Here is a 22,710-nt window from a genome sequence, read left to right on the forward strand (position 1 = left end):
TGTGTTGCCATGCTACACCAAGGAGAGGTGGTGCCCAACCAGGGCCATTCAGCGGGCAATGACTTGAACTGGCTTTACAAGGTGAATGATGGCTGTGCTTTAGGGGAAAAAGAGAGAGGAAGTTTTCTAGAGGGCAACCAGGAGTAAAGGAATGTCAACGGAGCAGTGATGTAAACCCCTGATAGTAAGCCAGACTGGATAACACTGGATTTTGAAGGGGCTTCCATGGCATGGGATGCAATCCATGCAGGCCACGGGGCATCCTTGAAGACTTCTGGACAAAGACATGGCCGGGGACCATGGAAATGTCTGAGATACATTTTATATTCTGCGTACTCACATGCAGATGACCATACATCCTGGTTGGTCAGAGACAGCCTCAGATTACACCTTTGGTCCTAGAGTTGCACCCCCTTTCATTCTCAAAAGCGCCCAAATTTGGAGGATAAATATTATCATCTACACACACACACACACACACAAACACACACAACAGAACTTTGACAATTCTCACCTTTATTATGCGAAATGCACTGAGATTTTGCATTCTATTTTATTTCATTAAAAAAAAATATATATTGGTTGCAACCCATTAAACTGACTTTGACACACTAATAGCTCCTAGCCCAAAAACTCTGACCTAGATGCCTGTCAGGTCTTGGGAAAAGGGGGAAGAAGACAGTTAAGTTTGGATATGTACAGTTTAAGGCCCTGGTTCTCACCCTTGGCAGTGCATCAAAATCAACTAAAGCATTACTGAAAATGCACATCTCCAGTTCCACTGCATATAAAGCTCTACTACGTGTATTTCTATGGAAAGAGCTGTAACATATTTGACAAATAACACATGAAAGGGGATGAATACTTACAGAATTAAGTTCAAAGCAGAACCACTACTTTCAGGAGTATGTGACAGCCTGGGATGGAACACGGCGGGGGGGTGGGTCAGAGGGCATGGTTGCGGTACCTCCTGGGTGCTCGGCGGGTTCCTGTTAAAGCAACGACCGCCCCTCTCTCCGCCAGCCTCCCCAGACCCTCACTGACCCGGGAGGTAGGGTCGCGGGGCGGCAGAGACCAGGGGAGAGGCAACCGGCGGCGCGACCGCTCCGGGTCGCCAGAGCCTGCATCGCTCGCCGGCGCCAGGACGCGCCGACACGCGCCGAGACGCGCCACAGGCAGAACACCGCCCCATAGTGCCCCGCGGCGCGCACGCGCAGGCGGCCGTTCCCAGCTTGCAGCCCAGCGCGGCGGCCGAGCCGGCCAGTGGCCGCCTCTGGCAGCGGGGGCAGGATGGCGCTGAGGCGGACCCAAAAGGTAAGGAGTCCTCTCGCCCTCGGACTCCTTGCTAGTCCGAAGCGTCGATTCGCGGGCGAGGGTGGCGCGGCCGCCAAGCGAACGGCGGCTGAGAAGGAACAGGGTATGGTCACACCTGCCAGTGAAGGAAGCAGAACCAGCGCCCGCGTGGCCTTAAAAGGGAACCGCGCTGCGCGCGGGGCGGGGCGAGGTCACGTGGGGCTAGCGTGGGGCGGGGCGGGGCGAGCGGAGCGTCTCCACCCGGCACTTGGAACCAGCAGCGGACTCGCCACGCCTTGGGCCATGTGCGCGGGCATCCTGGGCAGAGTGACGGCGGCTGGCCCCAGAGGAAGGAGGGTATGCCCTTGTCGGGGGGTCTGGAGGGCTGAGCAGAGGAGTCGAGGTTTGAGCTGGGCCCTAAGGGATGAGTAGGGTCTCTGCAGGTGCAGAAAAGGGACAAGGGGATTCGTGGCCCGGGAGAGACGTGGTTGGGCTTGGGGCGGGGAGGGGATGACTGGGGTTTAAGCGCAGCTGGAGCTGGGGATGGGAGTGGGTGGGCCTTAGGGGCAGTGCTGGGATAACTTTTTTGTCCTGTAAGTAATTGGGAGTCCTTGCAGGCGTTTAATATATTAACTAGAATTTGGAAAATGCACAGCAGTAGAAGAAAGAAAGTATTTTCAGTTCTGCCAGATTTCAGTTCTGTTTGTTGACATTCTAGCATATCTACTACCAATCTTTTACCTATACTTAAAATAAATTATGCTATATTTTGTATCCTGCTTTTTCATATAGCATTAAACGTGGGCATTTTTCATGTTGTGAAATAGTATTCGTAACTGTAATTTTTTTTTTTGTTTCGCTACGCGGGCCTCTCACTGTTGTGGCCTCTCCAGTTGCGGAGCACAGGCTCCAGACGCGCAGGCTCAGCGGCCATGGCTCCCGGGCCCAGCTGCTCCGCGGCATGTGGGATCTTCCCGGACCGGGGCACGAACCCACGTCCCCTGCATCTGCAGGCAGACTCTCAACCACTGCACCACCAGGGAAGCCCCATAACTGTAATTTTTAACATTAGCATTCCATAAGTACATTACCAGTAATTTATTTAATCATTACCTGTAGTGAATAAACACACTGGACATGGATGTCAGAGGGCAAGGCACTTAATCATTCCCACCCTCCGTGTCCACATGTTTTTACAGGTGTTTTTTTGAGACTTAGATGATACATGTTTAGTACATGCTTGGCATATATCAAGTGCCCGGTATGAGTTAACTGCCCCTGATATTCTAAATTTTATATAAAGTAAATAATGCTGTAATAAGCATCATTGTGTGGTGAGCTTAGGCTTGATTGCCAGAGGTGAGATAGCAGGATCTCTAAGGGTATGGCTCCTTTTTAATAAACAGCTCTCCAAAAAGGAATGTTTTCGGCAAATTATTCTCTGAAAGAGGTCATCTGTCATCCTAGGACTTTGAGACAGGTGAATGACATGCTCAGATCTGTGTTGCAAAAAGAGCCTTCTGGCTCTGATGTGGCCTGGAGTGGGCCAGACACTGGAACAAAGGGAGAGTGGACGGTATTGTGAAAGTCCAGCAAAGGCTTCATCCGAGTGAATGACCATGGAATGGATACCGAGGCAAGAACTGTACTTGGATGATGTGGAAGGGTAGAATTGACAAGACTTGAAAAAGAGTATGTGGTGAAAGTGAGAGAGGGAGGTGCACAAGATGGGTAGCTGGGTGGGTGGTAGTAGTATTGCCTATGTTGGGGAATCAGACATTGTGAGGGCAGGGAGCAGGGTGCAGGAGATAAGAAGGGTAGGTTTGAACTTACATGTGTGAACATGTAGGCTGGTAAGATTTACAAAAAGGAGAACTGAGAGTAACAAGTTTGGACCTTGAGGATGACATGGGAACCGTAGATGTAAGGTGATTGAGGTCACAAGGGCAGGGAGAACTTTCCTTGATAGGAACCAATAAAGGAAGTAAGCAGAGCTGGCTTCACCAGTATGTGACTCGTAACTCGTAACTCATAACTCGTAACGTCTCACTTGCTATGAAGGGCCCTGCCCTTACTTTAATGCTGTGCAGTCACCGTCTTGAAATTCTCAATAATTTTGACCAAGAAACCCCGCATTTTCATTTTGCATGAGGACCCCGCAAATTCTGTATCAAGACCTGGAAGAAACAGCCCACAGTGGTCAGAAGACATCACTGGGATGAGTTAGGAAGCCCTGGCTGCAAGTAACAGAGACCCAGCCACCCTTGCTCACAGAATTGGAGGTCCATAGAGCTTTGGAAGTGATTTTGGAGCTCCTGCTCTGTTTTTGTGAAATTCTCTGGACTGAGTAGCTCTGGGCCCCAGAGCTCACTGGACATACCCTGGGAGACAAGGAGGCGTTGGCTTCCAGAAGTTCTCAGAAAGCCCAGCAAATCATTTTTTTTTCCTTCACCCCTTGTTATGAATCATTTCACATGCTCATTCTTGAACCGGTGGATGGTAAGGGGTGCAGCTACTCTTAGACCTGGAGCTGAAGGTGAGTCTGCCTCTCCTGAGGGACTGGAACTGAACAGGAGCTCTTCAGGACAGAGGAAGAGGAGTGGCTGAGGCCTGATCAGGAGGTGGCCTTGCACTAGCTGTCCCCTTAGCTCCCAACCCACAACCCTTGCCAACCAACTTCATACCTTTTTAAAAAGTTTCTTCCAAAGAGTTGAGTATTTGTACGTGAACTTTCAGTTTATTGATAAAGTATTTCCTTCAATTAAATAAGAATTCACATTTAAAAATCTGAATATGTGTCAGTGTAACATTTCTAAACGTCTTCAACAGGGACAGGGATTTATGTGGCAGCATTACATTTATGTTTACATTAATGATTATTTTTTGCTTTTTAAGGCAATATGTATCCTTTAGAGAAAATTTGGAAAATACCCCAAAATGCAATCTTTTAAAAAGTCATCTGTAGCCCCATGGGATAATTATGGTTAACGTTTTGATAAGATTTCATTCCAGTCTCTTCACTGTGAATGTATGCTTCTGATTATCATAGTCACGTGGTGCATCAAGTTTTATATTCTGCCTTTTCCCCCTCTTTTTACCTTAATGTTGTTTCATGACTTTTACTCCTGTAGTCTTTAGAAGCTATCATTTTTAATGACTGCATAATACTTGATTTAGCTTTTCAGAAAAAGTTAACTCTTTTTCTGACTATGAATGTTAGTTCTTCAGAGAGAACTTGGAGAATCAGGAAAGTATAGATAATACCATATTTCATCTGCTCTAAGATGAACTGGTTTTTTACATTTTCACATCTCTGAAATTGGGATGCTGCTCAAAATCGCTGTCAGCCCAGCAGCAGTTGTAACTTGGTTGTCACCATCTGTATGTGAGAGCCATGTCCCAGCAGTGTATATTGAGGTTAAGTGCATTGTTGGTGTGTTGAGTAATTGCTTTAAAAATGTCTTCAAGAAGATACTGTGGGAGGGAGACACAGGAGGGAGGAGATATGGGGATATATGTATATGTATAGCTGATTCACTTTGTTATAAAGCACAAAGTAACACACCATTGTAAAGCAATTATACTCCAATAAAGATGTTTAAAAAAAAAAGATACTGGGACTTAATGCTGAAAATAAAAGCTTTTGTGGACACAGGCACAGAAGCAGAACAGTGGGGAATAAGCTTCATATCAATGGAATAAATGTTGCTGGAGAAAGGACTGCAGTTCTTTGTTTCCACGCCAAGCTAACCAGATGCTTCATAGACCACAGAAAGGAAGGTTCCACCTACCCTCAGGTCGGTGAGGCTGGGTCCCCTTTACTCACCGAGGTTTGTGCAAAGAGATTGTGTATTGTGGGCCTTTGCGGAATGGGTATCAGTGGCTTGGAAGAAAACTCCAGAAACAGTATAGTGGAGGGCTGTTGAAGAATTGCCACATCATCGTTGCCTGGAAGGTACAGGATGATACTGAGGATATCCGTGACCCAGGGTTAGTATTGGACTCTAAACGGGAAGGACCAATTTATTGATTTCACTTGTTTTTCCTTTTCGGTGTGTGTGGTATGCATGAGTGAGTGAAAAACAAAAGCATGTGCCCAAGTGAGCTTAAAGCTGAGTTTTAAAATAAAAGTTTTAAGTGTAAAGAATATCATAATGATATCACTTGTGTGTGGAATTTTTAAAAAATGAGACAAATGAACTTGTTTACCAAACAGAAATAGATTCATAGACAGAGAAAACAAACTTACGGTAACCAAAGGGGAAAGGGTTGGGGGGCGATAAATTAGGAGTTTGGGTTTAACAGATACATACTATAAAATAAACAATAAGGACCTACTGTGTAGCACAGGGAACTATATTCAATATCTTGTAATAACATATAATGGAAAAGAATATGAAAAAGAAAAAATATATATATGTGTAAGTGAATCACTTTGGTGTAACCCAAAACTAACACAACATTGTAAATCAGCTATACTTCAATTAAAAAAGATTGTTTTTGAAGATAGCAAGAACACAGCCCACAGAATGAAGGAAAATATTTGTTTGTCAAATATCTGAAAAGGGACATGTATCCAGAATATGTAAAAATTCTTACAACTCAACAATAAAAGACTATCCAATTAAGAATAGAAAAAAAATGCATTTGGTCTTAGTTTAATTGCCAGTGTGTTTTCTTTCTTAGTTTTATATAAGATGGTCGTACATTGAATGAGATCTTGGATTCAGTGAAACACAGTAACAGAATTGAGTGTGTAACTATTTAAAGTGTAATGGTTTGCTTAACTATTTTCCTCTGGTAATCTGCTATGCTTTAACCTTTTCCCTTTTCAGGACTCACTTTTATCATCAATGTTATTTATAACAATAATTATTACACAATTTTAACCTGCCTAGTCCTTTACAATTTATAAAATATATTATTTATGTGTTTATTGAATAGGTAATAAATTCCCATGATTCAAAATTCAGAAAATACAAAAGGGTCTACAGGGGAAAGTCTCCCATCCACTCCTGTCCCCAGCCACCCAGTTTTTCTCCCAGGGTGTCATCAGTGTTAGTTTCTTCTGTATTCTTCCAGTACTAGATATCTCTATCCATTCCTCATTCTTCTTTTTGTAATACTAATGACTGCATCCTCTGTGAACTGTCAGCCTTGACTCTTAACTGGGTATACTTGTGTACGGTTATACACATTACAGAATTATAGCCAAACATTAGTGCTGGCCGGTTGGCAGGCACGTGTTATAATTACAACTGAACAGATAATTATACTGAGGCTCAAAGAGGTCATAGTTATTTTCCCAGTGACAGAGCTGGGACTCAGACCTGGGTCTTCTAGCCTCTATTGGGAAGACACAGGAATGCGATATATTAGTGAACTAGTTTCTTTCAAATCACACTGTTCTTCCTTGAAATGCCAGTTAGCATTTGAAACTCCTTGGTGCTAGTTGGAACCTGTCAGTTGAGCCCCACTTCTGGGCCTTCAGGAATCATCAACTCTTAGTAACCATTCGCCACACGGTTTATGAGGTATATGCGCTCTAGGGACAGAGAACAGCCCATGCGAATGCCTGCAGGTGTGGAGAAACCTGCTGAGTTGGGGGGCATTGGCCAGTACTACTAGCTTTTCCTGCCCCTGACTGCTCATCTGGTCTCTCTGGGATTTGCCTTAGTGCAGAGGGTATAAACAATCCCCTACAGAGTGGTAGTGGAGGTGTGGAGGACACAAAGCAGAGGGAAGCAGGAAAGGAACTGTTCTGAGGTTCCTGGAGCCATACTGCATTTTTTAGCACGTCCTCTGATCCCCTCACATGACCTTAGCTGTTCCCCAAGCTCATTTCTGTTGTGACAACTAGCAATGCTGAGTACTGAGTGCTTACCAAGTGCAACCTATTTAGATACATTAGATACTAGCTAAGAACTGACTGGTGGTATACTGGCAGGTGTTTAAAAACCAACCCTGTGGGGCTTCCCTGGTGGCGCAGTGGTTGAGAGTCTGCTTGCCGATGCAGGGGGCGTGGGTTCGTGCCCCGGTCCGGGAAGATCCCACATGCTGTGGAGCGGCTGGGCCCGTGAGCCATGGCCACTGAACCTGCGCATCCGGAGCCTGTGCTCCGCAGCGGGAGAGGCCACAGCAGTGAGAGGCCTGCGTACCGCAAAAAAAAAAAACACCAAAAAAACAACAACCCTGTGGGATGAAACATAGCCCTGATTTGTAACACTTGCTGGCTTCTGTGATACAATTATTCCCACCGTGGCCAATTACATTTGTGCATATGTGGGATAAGTACCGGATGGCCAGAGAGGTGGCGGTTACTAGAATGATCAGCATGCCCAGAGATGATACGGTGGGATCAGGAGGGCCTTTGTGGATGAGCTCAGTTTCAGGCATAGTTCAGGTAAGGAAGAATGTGATCATCCAGGTTTAAACTTCACGTGCGTGCCCCAGACCCTGGGGTTTGCCGTCCCCTGAGGAGTTTCCCTGCCACCTGATGGACCATTACTTGTGCCTCCTTCCTTCTCTTCAGAACCTCTCCGGAAACCCCAGGAAGTTTACCCAGATCTGGAATCTGGGGAGAGGTACGGAGTATTAGGAAACATCCTAGTACGTGCAAGCTAGAGCTTGAGACACTGCCCAGACTCTTAGGCCTTGAGGCTCATGCTGGGCTGGGATAACTTTGGGGGATTGTGTCTACAAGTTGGTATCCCATTAAGGGAATCTAGTTATGATGTAATTCCTGTCTCCCCCGTTGGTACATGGGATAGCTGTGCTAGACTGACTGGCATGTGCTTCATCTCCCACTTGGAGCCTTAGGACTCCCATACAACCAGAGGTGTGTAGGGCTGTAGGGGAGGTAGAGAGATTGAAATACAGGAGCCCTGTCCTTAATTGGGCACTTCCGCTGGGCTAAGTGCTTCTACTCAGGAGCCCAGAGCTAAAACCCAGCCCCTGCCCTTCTCCACCTGAGTGGGTGATGGAGCCCTGCCCTCTTCCAGCTCTATGACCTTGGGTAAGTAATTGAGCCTCTTTACATCTCAATTTTCTAACTTATTAAATGGAAATGATAATACCTTCTTCCCACGTATCTTCACAGCCACGAGTAGACCCGTGTTTTCAAGGGTATTGCAGATCACTTGTTTTCCTTAGCCGGGCCAACACACTCCTGAGGTCCGGGAGCCCCTCCCTCTAGGAGAATGCACTTCTGGCCAAGAGGTGTGGGGTGTAGAGCAGCATCCCCAGTTCACACACCAGCTCTGAGCTCACTGTCTTGTGTTTCAGGAATTAACCGACTTGCAGAGGGATCCTCCTGCCCAGTGCTCTGCAGGACCTGTGAGAGATGATTGTAAGTACCTTTCAGGGCTCCAGATCCCAGGAGCCTTGCAATCAAGACCCCCAAATTTATCAGCCCCTCGCGTTTTTTTGTTTGTTTGCTTGTTTGAAAAAACCTATCGTTGTTTTCCCTTCATTTGGTTGTGAATTGCTTTTTCACTAGACGCCTTGAGTTCATAGCCCGCCTGGTCAAGATGCTGCCAGAAATCACCATCTCCCTCCACTGGGGCACAAGAAAGCCATCTTATCCTGAGGCACATTGGCTTCTGGAAGGTGCCTCTGACCAACTACAACTTGGGATGTTGGTATAAAAATGGTCATGAAGCGAATCATGGAGGTCCTGCTGCTGTTGCACGAGGGGGCAGAGCTCTGGGGGTTGGTGAGGGGAGGGGGGGTGCTGGCTCCTGGCCTCTGCGAAGGGGAGGGGCAGTTCTTTAATCCCACTTCTGCTCTTCCCCAGGAGAGACTGAAGGAGCAGCGCTAGCCAGCCCTCTGCCACCCTCTATAGCCGACTGGCCATAGGCCAAGCTGCCCAACACTTGGGTTTCCCAAATCTGTACTCTGCTCTCCCATTTCACCTCCACTTTCTGAGCGTCTTAGGCTCTGGGACACACTCATCCTTTACTGTAAGGCTGCAGTAGCTACAGCTGAAGGAAAAGTAGGCCGGGAAGGGAAAGACTGCATAGAAGAAGGGTGATGTGCCCTTCAAGGACACTGAAGAATTAAAAACACGAACTCAAACAGAACTTGTACACCAGTGTTCATTGCACCATTATTTACAATCCCCCAGAGGTGCCCAGGTGCCCATCAACAGATAAATGAATAAGCACAGTGTGGTATATATATATATACGATAGCATGTTATTTAGCCATAAAAAGGGATGCAGTTCTGACACATGCTACAACGTGGGTGCACCTTGAAAACATGCCGTGTGAAATAAGCCAGAAAGAAAAGGGCAGATACTGGATGATTCCATTTACATGAACTAACTAGACAAGGCAAATTCATAGAGACAGAAAGCAGAGTAGAGGTTCCTAGAAGCTGAGGGGAGGTAGAAATGGGGAATTCTTTCGTGGTACAGAATTTGTCTGGAGTGATGAAACAGTTTTAGAAATGGATAATGGTGGTTTGCTGAACATTGTGAACGCACTTAATGCCACTGACTTGTACACTTAAAAGTGGCTAAAATGACATATTTGATGCGGTATGTTTTAAAACTTTATTATGTTAAAATACAAGAAAGAAAAATTTCACAGAGCTGGAATAAAAGAGGAAGTGGTGTCATGTGTGTGTGTTCCTGCATGTCCTGTGGGCTGAGGCTTAGAGGAGCTGAAGGTGGGCAGACAGAGCCACTGAAAATGGCAGATTCCAAAAGCTTTATGCGAGAGTTTAAATAATTTTTTTTAGAGCAAAACAGAAACGATTCCCACTGCATATGCAGAGTTAATGAACAAGGGTGGCTTCACGTGACTGTTACCCGATCTGTGTTGTCCTTCCAAGCGTCCCACATCTTGCTAACGTGTGTTCCCCTCTTACCTGTTGCTTAAGATAACGTAAACTAGGCTCACTGGTAAGATTGGACTGGTGCTGATGCAGCCTCAGCTTTCTAAAGGTGCCCCTCGTTGCTTCTCACCACACGCACTCTCACCCTTCCCTGCCGCCCTTGCTGGAAGGTGGCTATCCTCACCCGAGAGGCTGGCCACCCTCTCTACTCAGTACCTGAGTTCTGATGAGGTTCGTACAGCCTTGGAAACTAGCTTACCTTTGGGGGCCATTTCATGCCTGCCCTGTGGGCAAGTAGCCCCTTGCCAGCATCCCTCTGCAATTTCCTTTCTCTTCCTCTCTCTTTTGGGTCCTTCTCTTCTGACTGTGCCCCCAAGCCCTGCTCAGCCCCTCAGCAGACCTCAGGGGTTAAAGTGAATGGGACCAAAGTGTCCCAACCTGTTTGCCAGAAGGAGCCACGCATATTAGCTACTCCTCCCCACGGGCTCCTATTCTCTAGTATGTTAATTATCAAAAACACTTATTTAATAAGCAATTCTATTCTATATTATGATTGGGCAAAAGTGTACCTACCAACTAATGATTAGCATGAGTTGGAATAAAGGCAGTCAAAAGAAAAAGAAGTGACACTTGCATTAGCTCAGGCAGCCTTATTGTAGGGAAAGATGTTCTCTTCAGTGGCATTTCTTGAAACGTTTAAAAAAGGTCAAGGGCTGCTCTGTCTTCGGATACCTCTAGGGCTTGGGGAAACCTCTCCTTTGGTCCCTTCACTTGCACCCCCTCTCATGCCTTGGCAGTTTCCTATCCTGCTGTCAAGGGTAGAGCCTGTGAGACATTTGAACAGGTGGCAGGAAACCCAGTACAGGACCAGGTCTGAAACCTTGGGCTAATACTTCCACACCCGTCATGGAGCCGTAAGACAGAATTCCCTAGAGAATAACAGACCCCTCAGATGCTCTCAGCAGCCCACTCGGGTGGGCAGATAGGTGCTTTCCACAAAGACTGTCCTGGGAGCTTTGGAAGTGAGTCACTGGCCCACTCTAGCCCAGCCCTGCTGAGTGTACAGGAGCTTCCCTAGGGATGGGTCCAGCAATGAAAGTAACCTGAGACTCCAGAGAGGGCAGCAGGCAGGATGTGCCGCAAGAGAAGGCTCTAACCCACTAAGGAGGGAGCCTGGCCTGACCACCTAAGGTGGGGACCTGGGAGGGAAGCACAGGGGAAGCCCCCCTTGTTCTTGCTCTTGGTTCTGTCACCTAGTCCCTGGAGCACAAGGCACCACTTGGGGGATATGTGAGAGGACACAGATGGAGGGTGGCCGCATTGAAGCCCCAGGGCCACGGGCATTGATTGGCTCCTAAAAGAGACCCTTTGGAGAGGACTTCAGAGTGAACTGTGAAGAACTAAGGAGAAAGATTTATAAAAGTAATGTGGAAAGTGGCTAAAGCCTACCTAAGGCTTAATTCTATGCAAAGAGAAGACTGAATTGTAGTTTACTGGCACCTGGGTAGTGAGGAATTTAATTTTGTTCTTAAAAGAGCTGGCCTCTGTCCCTAGCCGCTGGGAGGCGATCTCTAAAACGTCCTGCCTGATGGGACTGTCTGTTTACCCAAAGGCTTTGACCCATACCAACAATGTGAGTTAGGGTGAGGACTGGCCACACTAGCTAGACCAGCCACGTGGTTTAAGGTGGAGGCTTTGGGTCATTGCCAGAGGAGCTGGAGACTCAGATCAGCCACGTGGGTAGTCCATTAATCCATCCTGCTTCCGTGATGGAGCCCTAGTGAAAACTCTGCACGCTGAGCCAGGGGTGAGCATCCCTGCGGGCAGTGTTCTGTGTGCTGTCACACATCAGTGCCAGGACTCCAAGGAGGAGGACAGTGGAAGCTCTGCATTTGGACCCCTCCTGGACTGTCCCCGTGAGCTCTTCCCTGTGATAAACTGGAGCTGTGAGTACAAAAGCCTTTCATGAGTCTGGAGTCTAGTCAAATTACAGAACCCCCTGCAGGGGCGTTTGGTGTCAGAAGTGAGGGCAGGCTTGCGTGAACGGCACCCTCTGAGCAGAGCAGCTCCTCTTTGGTGGAGAGACGTGTTTGTCAGGGAGTCTCAGTTTCCCGTCTCTCTTTTGTCTTGCACTGTTCCACTGGCAGGCCACCATCGTGGGCCCGGTAGGTAGCAGCTGCCGAGTGCACCCCTCGCTTTGCTTGTTGCGCTGTACGCGCTCACAAATGCACTAATCCACTTTCGGTGTCTCATCCTCCAGAATGACAGTCCTTACCAAGGAGGTGTTTTCTTCCTGATCATCCACTTTCCTACAGATTATCCTTTCAAGCCCCCAAAGGTAAGGACGGGACAGGGACAGCGTGTGATAAAGTCACTGGTACAGAAAGCTGCACCTGGGACTCCTCCCAAGGGCCCTCATCCACCACCATGGGTACGGCCTCCCAGGAGTTAAACACTGGACTTTCAGAATCCATTCCTCTTGTGAGCAAGGCCGGGGTGGTGAGGGCTTCCTCCTGAAGCCGTGGTTTCAGGGGTGCTGCTTGTAGGGTGGCTGAGTTGGGACATGTCTCAGGCTCTAGTTCCCTTCTCTGCAGTCCCTTTCAGTCTAGGACAGGGCTTCTCAGCCCCTGTCCCAGGGACATTGGGCAATGTCCTGGGATATTTGTGGTAGTTAAAGCCTGAGGTGGGAGGTGGGGAGAGGAGAGGTGCTTCTAGTATCTAGTGGGTGGAGGCCAGGAATGCCACTCAGCACCCTGGATTGCATAGGACGGCCCTCAATGTCTGCAGGTGGAGAGACCCTGGTCTGGGGCCCTGGCAAGTCACCTCCTTCCCGCACCCAGAGGAGTCCTGCCCTCATGAGACTCACAGTCCTGTGTGGGGGACATTTAGTATGAGAGCTGGGCCACGCAGAGGAGAAGCACAGAGCAGGAAAGTGGGACATGACAGTGAGGGCGGATGGCAGGGGTATCGCCCTGAGCATGGGAGGGCCCACAGGGAACAGGGGGACAAGCCTGTGTTTGGGGGCGGGGAGGACGCCAGAGGGGTGGCCCATGGCATGGGGTCTGTGGCTTGCTGTGGTGCGGAGAGGTGGAATGGGGGCCGGGCTGGTTGTGAAGGCAGGGCAGGTGGCACGAGGGCAGGCAGAAGAGGCAGATTCTGGAGGCTTCCAAGATGGAGCCAACAGGAGAGGCCGCAGGCCAGATGTGGTCACACGGCAGTGATGTGTATGGGATTCACGTCACTTTTTCTTTTTTTTTTTTTTTTTTTTTGCGGTACGCGGGCCTCTCATTGTTGTGGCCTCTCCCGTTGCGGAGCACAGGCTCTGGACGCGCAGGCTCAGCGTCCATGGCTCACGGGCCCAGCCGCTCCGCGGCATGTGGGATCTTCCCGGACCGGGGCACGAACCTGCATCCCCTGCATCGGCAGGTGGACTCTCAACCACTGTGCCACCAGGGAAGCCCCACATCACTTTTAACATATTTTTATTTTTCTGATTGGAAAATCGATAAAAATTGTTTATTTTAAAATTAGAACATTTGGAGAACTAACTAACATACAGATGGAAATCAGTCTCCTTAAAAATCTATCCCCAGAGGAGATCGCAACTGATGGCCCTGTATACACTCCTCCAGGATTTTTCTTCATACACCAATATATATTTTTATTCTTATCTTTAAAATAAAATTGTCGATTCTGGTTGTGAATGAGAAAACTGAGGCTTTGAATGGGCACGTCATCTCCTGAAAATGGCATGGCTCATAGTGGAGGGTGGGACTTGAACCCAGATGTGTCGGCCTATTTTTTTTTTAACTTTTTATTTTGAATTAATTTTAGACTTAGAGAACAGTTGCAAAAATAGTACAGAGTTTCCATATATCCCTGTCCAGCTTTCCCTAAGTCAACATCTTACGTACTGTAGTACAAGTATCAAATCCAGGAAATCAGTGTTGGCCACGATACTCTGAACTAAACTGACGGCCTTACTTTTTTACCAGTTTTCACTGCTGTCACCCTTGTGTTCTAGGACCCCGCACTGCATTTATTGGCTTGTCTCCTGCATCTCCACGGTCTGTAGCAGGGCCCCCGTTTCCCCTGGTCTGTCATGACCTTGATGCTCTTGCGAGGCATTGATCAGTTATGTTGTCAGAGGTCCCTCATTTGGGGTTTGTGTGATGTTTCCTCAGGGTGAACTAAGGCTTTGCGTTTTAGCAAGACATGCGCAAAAGTCTTGAGTCTGTCTCAGGGCCCCCGATCTCAGGGTTTGTGATATGTCGTACTGCCCCGAGGTTGACCTTGATGGCTCAGTTGGAATCAGACCCCTTACCCCGTGTGTGCACGTTGTATCGAAGCCGTGGGAAGAGGCCCCACCGGGCTTCTCAGCCGCAGCTCTTCCTGGGCATTGCCACCAGAGGCCATCTGGTGCCTCCGTATTTTAAATCATGGTTAAATGTGGTTAGGATCCCGGAGACCTTGCCAGCTTTTAGCAGGGGAGACTGGGGTGTGCTGGGCAGAGGCGGGCAGATGCTAAAATAACTCTCTTGAGTATGACTGTTATTCCAAGGGGTTTGGTTGCAAGGCGTGTTTCATGGTCTTGAATGTACTCCCTCGCCCCTTTCCCTGTTGAGAGATGCTGCCGTGTCTTGTAAGGTAGGAATCTTCCATCTTACCTCCTTCATGAGAGTATAAGCTGCTGCTGATCTTTCTTAAAACAAACAGGATGTAGTCCTGTATGTCTCTTGGGCATTTTCAGGATTCCTGACTGCCTGCCCAAGGACAAAGAGAAAACAGCGCCTATTATTAAAAGCCTGCAGTAAGCCCTGTGAGTTGGAGAGGTGTAAGCTAAAAAGTCCTATCTCCTACAAAAGAAGAGGGTGTTTCTGTCTTTTTAAAATCTCCTTTCCACAGGAGAACAAGATAAAGTAGACTGACGTTTTGGCAAGAATTTTCTGACTCTGAGGGGGGTCTGGCAAGACTGCGTGATCTTCTTTGTAGGAGATCTTGGGGGATAAGGCAGAGACGCTTTGGAAGTTTGACCCGTCCTGGAAGAAATCATTTGGTAATAGATGATAAGCCTCCCATACACACAGCTTCCTCTCCTCATATTGTGAAGTAAGTTGTTTTTTTTAAAAAAAAACAGGCAAAACCCGCACTATTTTATTATAAACTATTTCAGGCATGTAAAATATTGTAGATAATAATATAACGGATGCCCACGTATGCGCCACCCAGCCTAAGAGCTCCATTTTTCAAGGAGACTTCCGAGTCCTTGCCACCGTCCTTCTTGTTGCCCCTCAGAGCACACTACTTTGGGGCAGATGGTGTCAGTCCCGGTGTCTAGCTCAAGTACCCAGCAGGGAATGGGTTGGGGGTCTACTCCTCCGGGTGCCCCCTCCTGTATCCTGTTCAGGTTTGGGGAGGGAGCCCAGCTCATCCAGGACCGTGCAGGGCAGTAAGTTATTTCAACACTGACTATGATATATTTTAGATATACCCAGAGTGGTTGTTTTCATTGCCTCCGCTGATTACAAATCTCTCTTACAGTGTCATGGCACCAGATTTCATTACAGTAATGAGGATAAATGCACATACTGTCAATGGGCACCAGACCTGCTCCATGCTGCCAAGAGTGGCACTGACTCACACTCTGGTGGCCAGATTCCTGGAGCCCACATGCTGGACAGCCAGGGCTGTTCCACGCTGACCTCTGTGTATCTCTTCCTCATCCATGTTGTAGGACGGGAGAGACGGAGGGAGGAGATTCTTTGCACCATTAAATCTTCCCCAGCAGACAGCTGTGAAGAACCCTCAGGACTCACCAGGCTAGGGGTTTACGGCCGTGAATGGCACGTTCCCGCTCCGGGCAGCCTTTATTGCATTCGTCCATCAGTCCTCGGTATTTGACTGGAAGCAGCAGCATTGCCCCCGTACCAGTTCTGTTCTCTGCTCCGCATTGAAAGGAAGTGACCATTATGCACGAGGGTGTCACCCCCTCTGCTTTTTTCTTCCAGGTACAACCGACTAGCGAGAGAGTGGACACAGAAATATGCTATGTAAGTGCCTCAGAGGTTTTACGGGTGACATTGTCCAAGAGAAGCTGAGCTGAGGTGCTGGCCGAGCCACTCACAGAGCATCGTGTCTTCTGCAAACAGACGCTGCTTGCCCACTTTCCCCAACCGCAGCATGTTGGTACCACTCTCAGCCATCGTGGTTTTGACAGCGTCATGTCTCTGATGCCGGATCAGCGGTCACTGTTACGATCTGCAGCCTTCCTGGCTACATCGGAATCTGTCCCGCCACCCCGACTCACTGCTCACCTCCTGGGGGGACCTGTGCGCCTCCCCTGCCCGGCCTCACTCAGGCGGCATCGCTCACGGAGGGGATACACAGGGGGCCTCAGCGTGGCCCCTTACCACGTGCTCTTGGCCTTTTAGAATTCAGTGCCAGCTCGGGTGCCCAGGGCAGAGCGGGCAGGCTTCCCTCACATCGCGTCTGCTGCAAACCACATCCCGAGGAGTCTCCACTCATCCCAGGAGTTCCTGGGAATTGGGAACAGTGTCACTGGGAAGTGGAGGCCTTACCCCACAGCTCCCACCAGCCTTCCTCGGCAGTGCCACATGCTGGCCCTCTCCCCTCACACCGAGCCGCGGTAAATAGAAGATATAAAGGGGTATAAAGCACATAACACGCCATGAGAGATGACTGTCCTTGTAGAAGCAAGAGCAAAATTATGAAACCTGGAAAGATTTGGGTTATGCTTTTCTACCCGATGAGGTTTTTATCACCCCTACCTCCTCCCGTTCAGAGCCTCCATGAAGTCCAAGTGTGAGCCAGTCACTGACCAGACACAGGAAGAGAGGGGGACTGTTAAATGTAAATTAAAATGTAATTCACTCATAACCCTAAATGATAACTGACATTGAAGTCTCTTTTTTTTTTTCCAGGCAGAAGAGAAGATATGGAAACTTTTAACAGGTAGCCTGTCGGGTAACTGGCCTCCTCTCTTAAGTTTCTGATGCAACACATTTTAAGACTTGCCTTCAGAGTTCAAAGGTTTGAGATTAGGTTAGTGAGGAGAAGGGTAGGAAAGGGGTTAGTCTAATTAAACCTCCAAAGAGAGGGAGGAAAACTGAGGGACTTCAAACCTCTAATGTCAAATTTGGCCTGGTCTTTCCTAAGGGCGTTTCAAAGCTGGTCCACTCCCAGAACAGCCCTATGAAAATAATGTCTGGGTGAGTAGGACCAGGGGGTGGAGAAACACTTAAATGCTGCAACCAGATGGCCAGGCCTGTGGAGTTTGGAAGGAAGCCTACAGACCTTGCAGCTGGGGATCAGCAAACAATAGGTGACCATGGGAGGCTCATCTGCTCCAGAAACTGCCGGGAGAGTGCCGGGATTAGTTACCACCGCTTCCTTAGCAAAGCAAGCAGCAGTGTGAGCCTGGTCTGCATCTACCTTATGGGGATCCCCACTTAGGATCCTGTTACCACAACAAGGCTGCTTTCTGTGTTCCGTGGGCCCCGTTCCCTGCCTGTTACCATGGTGAGGGTGGCTCTTTTAATTTTCGTGTCTTTGCTACCCCTTCGGTCTTTACCTAAACAAAATGATAAACGTTAGGTGTCCCCTGGGAACACTGTCATCACACGGCTCTGCCACTTCAGACAGGGGTCACAGTGCTCCTTGAACCACGCGTAACAAAGCACGGGAAGGTAGATTCACGTTTCAGAGACAAGTCAGAGGCTCAGAGAAGAGACCTCCAGGCCCAAGTTGCTGCCATATTTCAGCCTTTCCAGTGTAATGGCTTATGACTCCCAACAGGCTGATGAATTTTCTCAGTCCAGTCAAAATTTCCCCAAGCCTGCTCTCCCTGTTGGAGATCTGCAGTAGAAAAAGTAAAATTATCCCTTTGGGATCCCCAGTATAAATAACCATTCACTCTTTGCTAACTTGAGTCGTGCTCTGTACCTGCCAGAGCCCTTGGACAGGCCACCCCAGTGACGCTCCACAGGCCTGTCCCTGGCAAATTCCCTGGACTCTGTCCCCATGGGAAACTTGCTTTTCATGGCTTCCAGGGTTCAGGTCAGTCTGAAGGACAGGCATCTTAGGTCGAAAACCTTATTTTAAAATGCACTGTGGTGCAGGCAGCTCCCGCGTAAGCCACAGGTACACATATCATGTTTCCAAGGCGAGTCCCAGGTCAGTAACTGGACAGCAGCTCTGAAAAGCTAACGGCGGGAGTGATACATTTTCTTCTCTGTGGACCAGGGATATCATGGAGATGCATGACCTTAAGCAATTGAACCAACATGAACAAATGACTTAGCTCCGGCCACAAGTGTCTCAGCTTGCAGGACGGTGCCGAGATCTTGGTCCTTCGTCAGGCTACGGGAAGACCCAAGAGTTCCAAGAACACGGCACAGGGTCGGTCTCCCGACAAGGGATGAAGACACCAGAACACCAATGTCCAACGGCCTGGCAGCTCACAGCTGAGCTGTGCGTCAGCACCGTGGGGTCCCACACCACCCGACTGCAGATGCTCAAGGACGGGCAGGTTTCTGTCTCTGAAATTCAGGAGACAGTCTCCTGGAGTTCCAGAGAGGTGCTTATGGGACTGGTCTGCAGAACTCCTGGCCCGATGCCTGTCCTGGCAGAGGCTGAGAAAGCCTTGAGAGCAACATAGGCCACCCGTCCCTCCCGCCCTCGCCTGCCCATCCCTCCTGTGCCTCTGTTCCTCCAGCTCTTCTCGCTGTGACACATGCTTCCTCCCTGGCAGCGCTGGCTGAGGATTGAATGAGGATTAGATCTAGCCGTGAAAGCTGGTCCTCTGAGAAACGGAGGATGGCTTCCCAGGGTTACCAACCTGGGTCCTTGGACTATTTAATCAATAGAAATTGATAACAGACCGGACAAGAAATTCCGGCAAGGCTTTAGTGGGACTTGAGCGGCAGCAGGTGGGAGTGAGAACGAGTAACAGGTGCGCTTGCTCGCTCCCCGAGCCGGAGTGGGCGTGGAGGGGTGGCTTCGGTGATCTGTGCACCCCCTTGCCGGTGCTGTGTGCGGGGATCATGTGCAGCCCCCCGCTTTTGCTCCGCGCACCTCAGAAATGGCAAGTGGGTTTTGGCCTTTTTGTATCTTACTGCTCATAACGGACCCCACCTGCGCACGCATGCAGTTATTTTTTAGTCCCTTCGAGTTTCTTTGTATTCTGTTGCTTGAGGAGAGGAGACGTTTGTCCAGGTGCAAGCACTCCAGGAAAGGGTCCCGAGTCCCAGGTCCCAGCCTATCTCGCCAGCACCCGCAAGACAGCAGCCTGGTGCCATGCAGGCGGGCAACGCTCGCCCCTCAGGTCTGGTGTTCTCCCCCGGCCCATCTGCTGGCCTCATCATGACCACCACCGGGGTTCCTATTCTGTTGCCAGAGAGATTTTATTAAAAACAAAACCAAAAAGCTATAGAAAATCTGCAAAACCCCTATCAGACCAAATAGTGGCTTTTTGACTTTCCTTAAAAAAAAGTCTCCTTCTTATCCCATCTCCACCCCACTTCTCCCAGACTCCCAATTCTCACCCTTCAGAGAGGCCCACTTGGTGTATCCAGCTCCCTACCACAGAGCTTCCCTCGGGGTGCAGGGGCTTGGCTGGGCTCCCCTTTGGGAGGTAATGACAGAACTGCCCCGTTGGAGCCTGCCTCTCACCCCTGCTGCCCACCCCCATCACCGCAACAGCTCAAGGGCCTAGTCACGGGGGGAAGACCACAGGCCTCAGGAAGGAGGTGGGACTAGGGTCAGGTCTAATGGATGGACGGGGGAGAGGGTCCTGCAGGCAAAGGGAGCCCTTCAACAGAGGCTGGGTTCCAGCATATTCTGGGAGCTGACTCAGCACCTGGGGATACTTCCGCACATGGCCCTTCCCAAACTGGGGCCCTGTTACCTTCTGGGAGCCAAGGGGTCACCAGGACACTAGGGTAAATGGAATCACAGGGCTGACCTTTCCGGAGAATCACTGAAGGCAGAGGAGTGGCAGGATGAATACAAATGTTCATACTGAGTGGATGGCACACTTCATATAAGCTGGTGTGTAAAGCCATTTCACACCCTAGACCCCCAGGGAAACAAGCACCGTCACTGGACCAGAGACCTGTTAGGGGCAAGGACACAGGCACAAAGCTGCATCTATCTAGCCCTCTATCCACGTGAAGAAAGAAGTGCCATTAGGCCTGGGCCCAGCCTGGCCTCAGAGTTTGTTCTCGGGAGCAATAATGGCCTGGCTAGGGCACAAGAAAGAAGGTCAGCAGTGCTCAATGGGCAAAATGATCCAACAGCTCCAGAAACAAGGATGCGGATGGAGGCATGGGCCATAAAGTTGAGGGTGGCAGAAGCAAGGGATTTAAGGCTGGCTACCCTTCTGAGGAAAGTTGAAAGTTCCGTGTCAAATGTCCAGCAGTGGGAATTCCCTGGCGGTCCAGGGGTTGGGACTCTGCACTTCCACTGCAGGGGCCATGGGTTCAGTCCCTGGTGTGGGAACTAAGATCCTATATGCCGCGTGGTGTAGCCAAAATATATATGTATGTATGTCCAGCATGCAGGCTCAGGATGCCTTCAGCCTGAAACAGGAGGGACTAACAGAACCTATTGACATCTTTGGGTTCAAAATGTCGGCAAAGGGGCTTCCCTGGTGGCGCAGTGGTTGAGAGTCCACCTGCCGATGCAGGGGACACGGGTTCGTGCCCCGGTCCGGGAAGATCCCACATGCCGCGGAGCGGCTGGGCCCGTGAGCCGTGGCCGCTGAGCCTGCGCGTCCGGAGCCTGTGCTCCACAACGGGAGAGGCCACAGCAGTGAGAGGCCCGTGTACCACAAAAAAAAAAAAAAAGTTTTCTTTTTAGGGCAGGAAAAGCAACGATTTCATTTCTCTAACTCTGTAGTAATGTGGCCGTGTGTGGCTGGATCAGAGAGATGTAATCTTGGTGGTTTTTAAGAAAATGCTTTTCTTGCTAATTGACACTTCTGTGGAGGAAGACTTTGAATAAACACCTGTTCTTTCCTACTGATGGCTGTGGTCTGAATGATTGTGTCCCCTCAAAACTCCTATGTTGAAATCTTAACCCCCAAGGTAATGACATTAGGAGGTGGGGCCTTTGGGAGGTGATTAGGTCCTAACGGTGGAGCCCTCGTGAATGGCATTAGGGTGCTTACACAGGACGCCCCCAGAGAGCTCCTTTGCCCCTTCCACCACGTGAGGACACGTGACGGCCATCTATGAACCAGGCAGTGGGCTCTCACCAGATACCAGATCTACCAGTGCCCTGATCTTGGACTTCCAGCCTCTAGAACTGTGAGAAATGAATTTCAGTTGTTTGTAAGCCACCCAGTCTGTGGTGTTTTGTTACAGCAGCTCGAATAGGTGGAAACCCTGGGGGACACCGCTGTGGCAATTCTTTTTCTTAACGTTGTTGACTCCTTCTAGGCAGTGGGCTCCAGAAGGCGTTTACCAGCATGGTCCCTCCACACTTGGGCCCAGATGCCTTCAGGACACAGCTGCCCTCAGAGTGTGAAAGACACTGACCATTTGGAGCCCTGCTCTCATGCCCTGGATCTGTTATCCTAACACACCAGGAGAGCATCAAGAAGTAAAGAAGATCTGAGTCTATCAACATGCAAGAAGAGTATACAGGCTTGTGTGAATGACAGAGCAATTTGCTAAGGAGAAGAGAGAAGAGTCCTAGGAATGAACTGTGGAGACATCTCACATTCTCAAACCAAGGAAAAACCAACAAGAGGGAGATGGCCAAAAGGAAATAGGAACTCAGGAAAAGCAGGAGTGGGAGGGAGAGGGGCGTGGACAGGATCTACACACAGCAGCCAGGGGGACATTTTTTTTTTAATAAATTTATTTATTTATTTATGGCTGTGTTGGGTCTCGGTTGCTGCGCACGGGCTTTCTCTAATTGCGGCGAGCGGGGGCTGCTCTTCGTTGCAGTACGCGGGCTTCTCATTGCGGTGGCTTCTTTTGTTGCGGAACACGGGCTCTAGGCACGCGGGCTTCAGTAGTTGTGGTGCACAGGCTCTAGAGCACAGGCTCAGTAGTTGTGGTGCACGGGCTTAGTTGCTCTGCGGCATATGGGATCTTCCCGGACCAGGGATCAAACCCGTGTCCCCTGCATTGGCAGGTGGATTCTTAACCACTGCACCACCAGGGAAGTCCCCAGAGGGACATTTTAAAAACATCCCTAGATCAGGGACTTCCCTGGTGGTCCAGTGGTTAAGACTCCATGCTCCCAATGCAGCGGGGGCCCGGATTCGATCTCTCGTCAGGGAACTAGATCCTGCATGCCGCAACTAAGAACCCACATGCCACAACTAAGAAAGATCCCACATGCCACAACAAAGATCCCACATGTGGCAATGAAGATCCCGCGTGCCACAACTAAGACCCGGAGCAGCCAATAAATAAATAAATAAATAAACATAAAAACATCGCTAGGTTACATCCTCTCTGTTTAAAGCCCTCCAGGGATTCCATCACACCTAAGAATAAAGTGCTCCCCCCTGACCCACAGGGTCCTACAGGATCCAACCCGCACCC

At 49.3% G+C, this 22,710-nt stretch overlaps 2 protein-coding genes and 1 pseudogene across 16 annotated transcripts in view; 1 reads left to right on the forward strand and 2 right to left on the reverse strand.

Moving 5' to 3' along the window:
* Positions 1–1,450, reverse strand: part of URGCP (upregulator of cell proliferation) — a 91,473-nt gene extending 90,023 nt beyond the window's left edge. For 4 of the 5 annotated variants that reach the window (XM_089917893.1, XM_089917891.1, XM_089917892.1 and 1 more), the window contains exon 1: positions 870–1,450. The gene's annotated coding sequence lies outside the window, so the exon portion shown is untranslated. The remainder of the gene's footprint in view (positions 1–869) is intronic. The other variant, XM_022593160.3, reaches the window with a different exon arrangement.
* On the reverse strand, positions 567–2,959 carry LOC149748468 (uncharacterized; annotated as a pseudogene).
* On the forward strand, positions 1,179–21,171 carry LOC111184542 (uncharacterized). 11 transcript variants are annotated; one of them, XR_016394423.1, is made up of 9 exons: positions 1,180–1,314; positions 2,187–7,877; positions 8,578–8,641; positions 8,792–8,933; positions 12,393–12,470; positions 16,141–16,182; positions 16,282–16,778; positions 17,074–17,104; positions 18,395–21,171. XR_016394423.1 is itself a non-coding variant. In XM_030761490.2 (7 exons), exons 3-7 carry the CDS (start codon positions 8,823–8,825, stop codon positions 18,427–18,429), a joined length of 297 nt encoding a protein of 98 aa, XP_030617350.1. In that variant the 5' UTR covers positions 1,188–1,314; positions 8,578–8,641; positions 8,792–8,822; the 3' UTR covers positions 18,430–21,171. The 11 variants fall into 11 exon arrangements, 1 of the variants encoding a protein (XP_030617350.1); XR_016394426.1 differs by having other exon boundaries at positions 3,446–7,877; XR_016394422.1 differs by lacking the exon at positions 1,180–1,314 and adding an exon at positions 1,352–1,650.
* Positions 21,172–22,710: the final 1,539 nt, after the last annotated feature.

This window comes from Delphinapterus leucas, chromosome 9 (genome assembly GCF_059928025.1).
Source record: "Delphinapterus leucas isolate spDelLeu-1000000601 "Yukka" chromosome 9, BTC_Dleu_Yukka2, whole genome shotgun sequence".
NCBI lineage: Eukaryota > Metazoa > Chordata > Mammalia > Artiodactyla > Monodontidae > Delphinapterus > Delphinapterus leucas.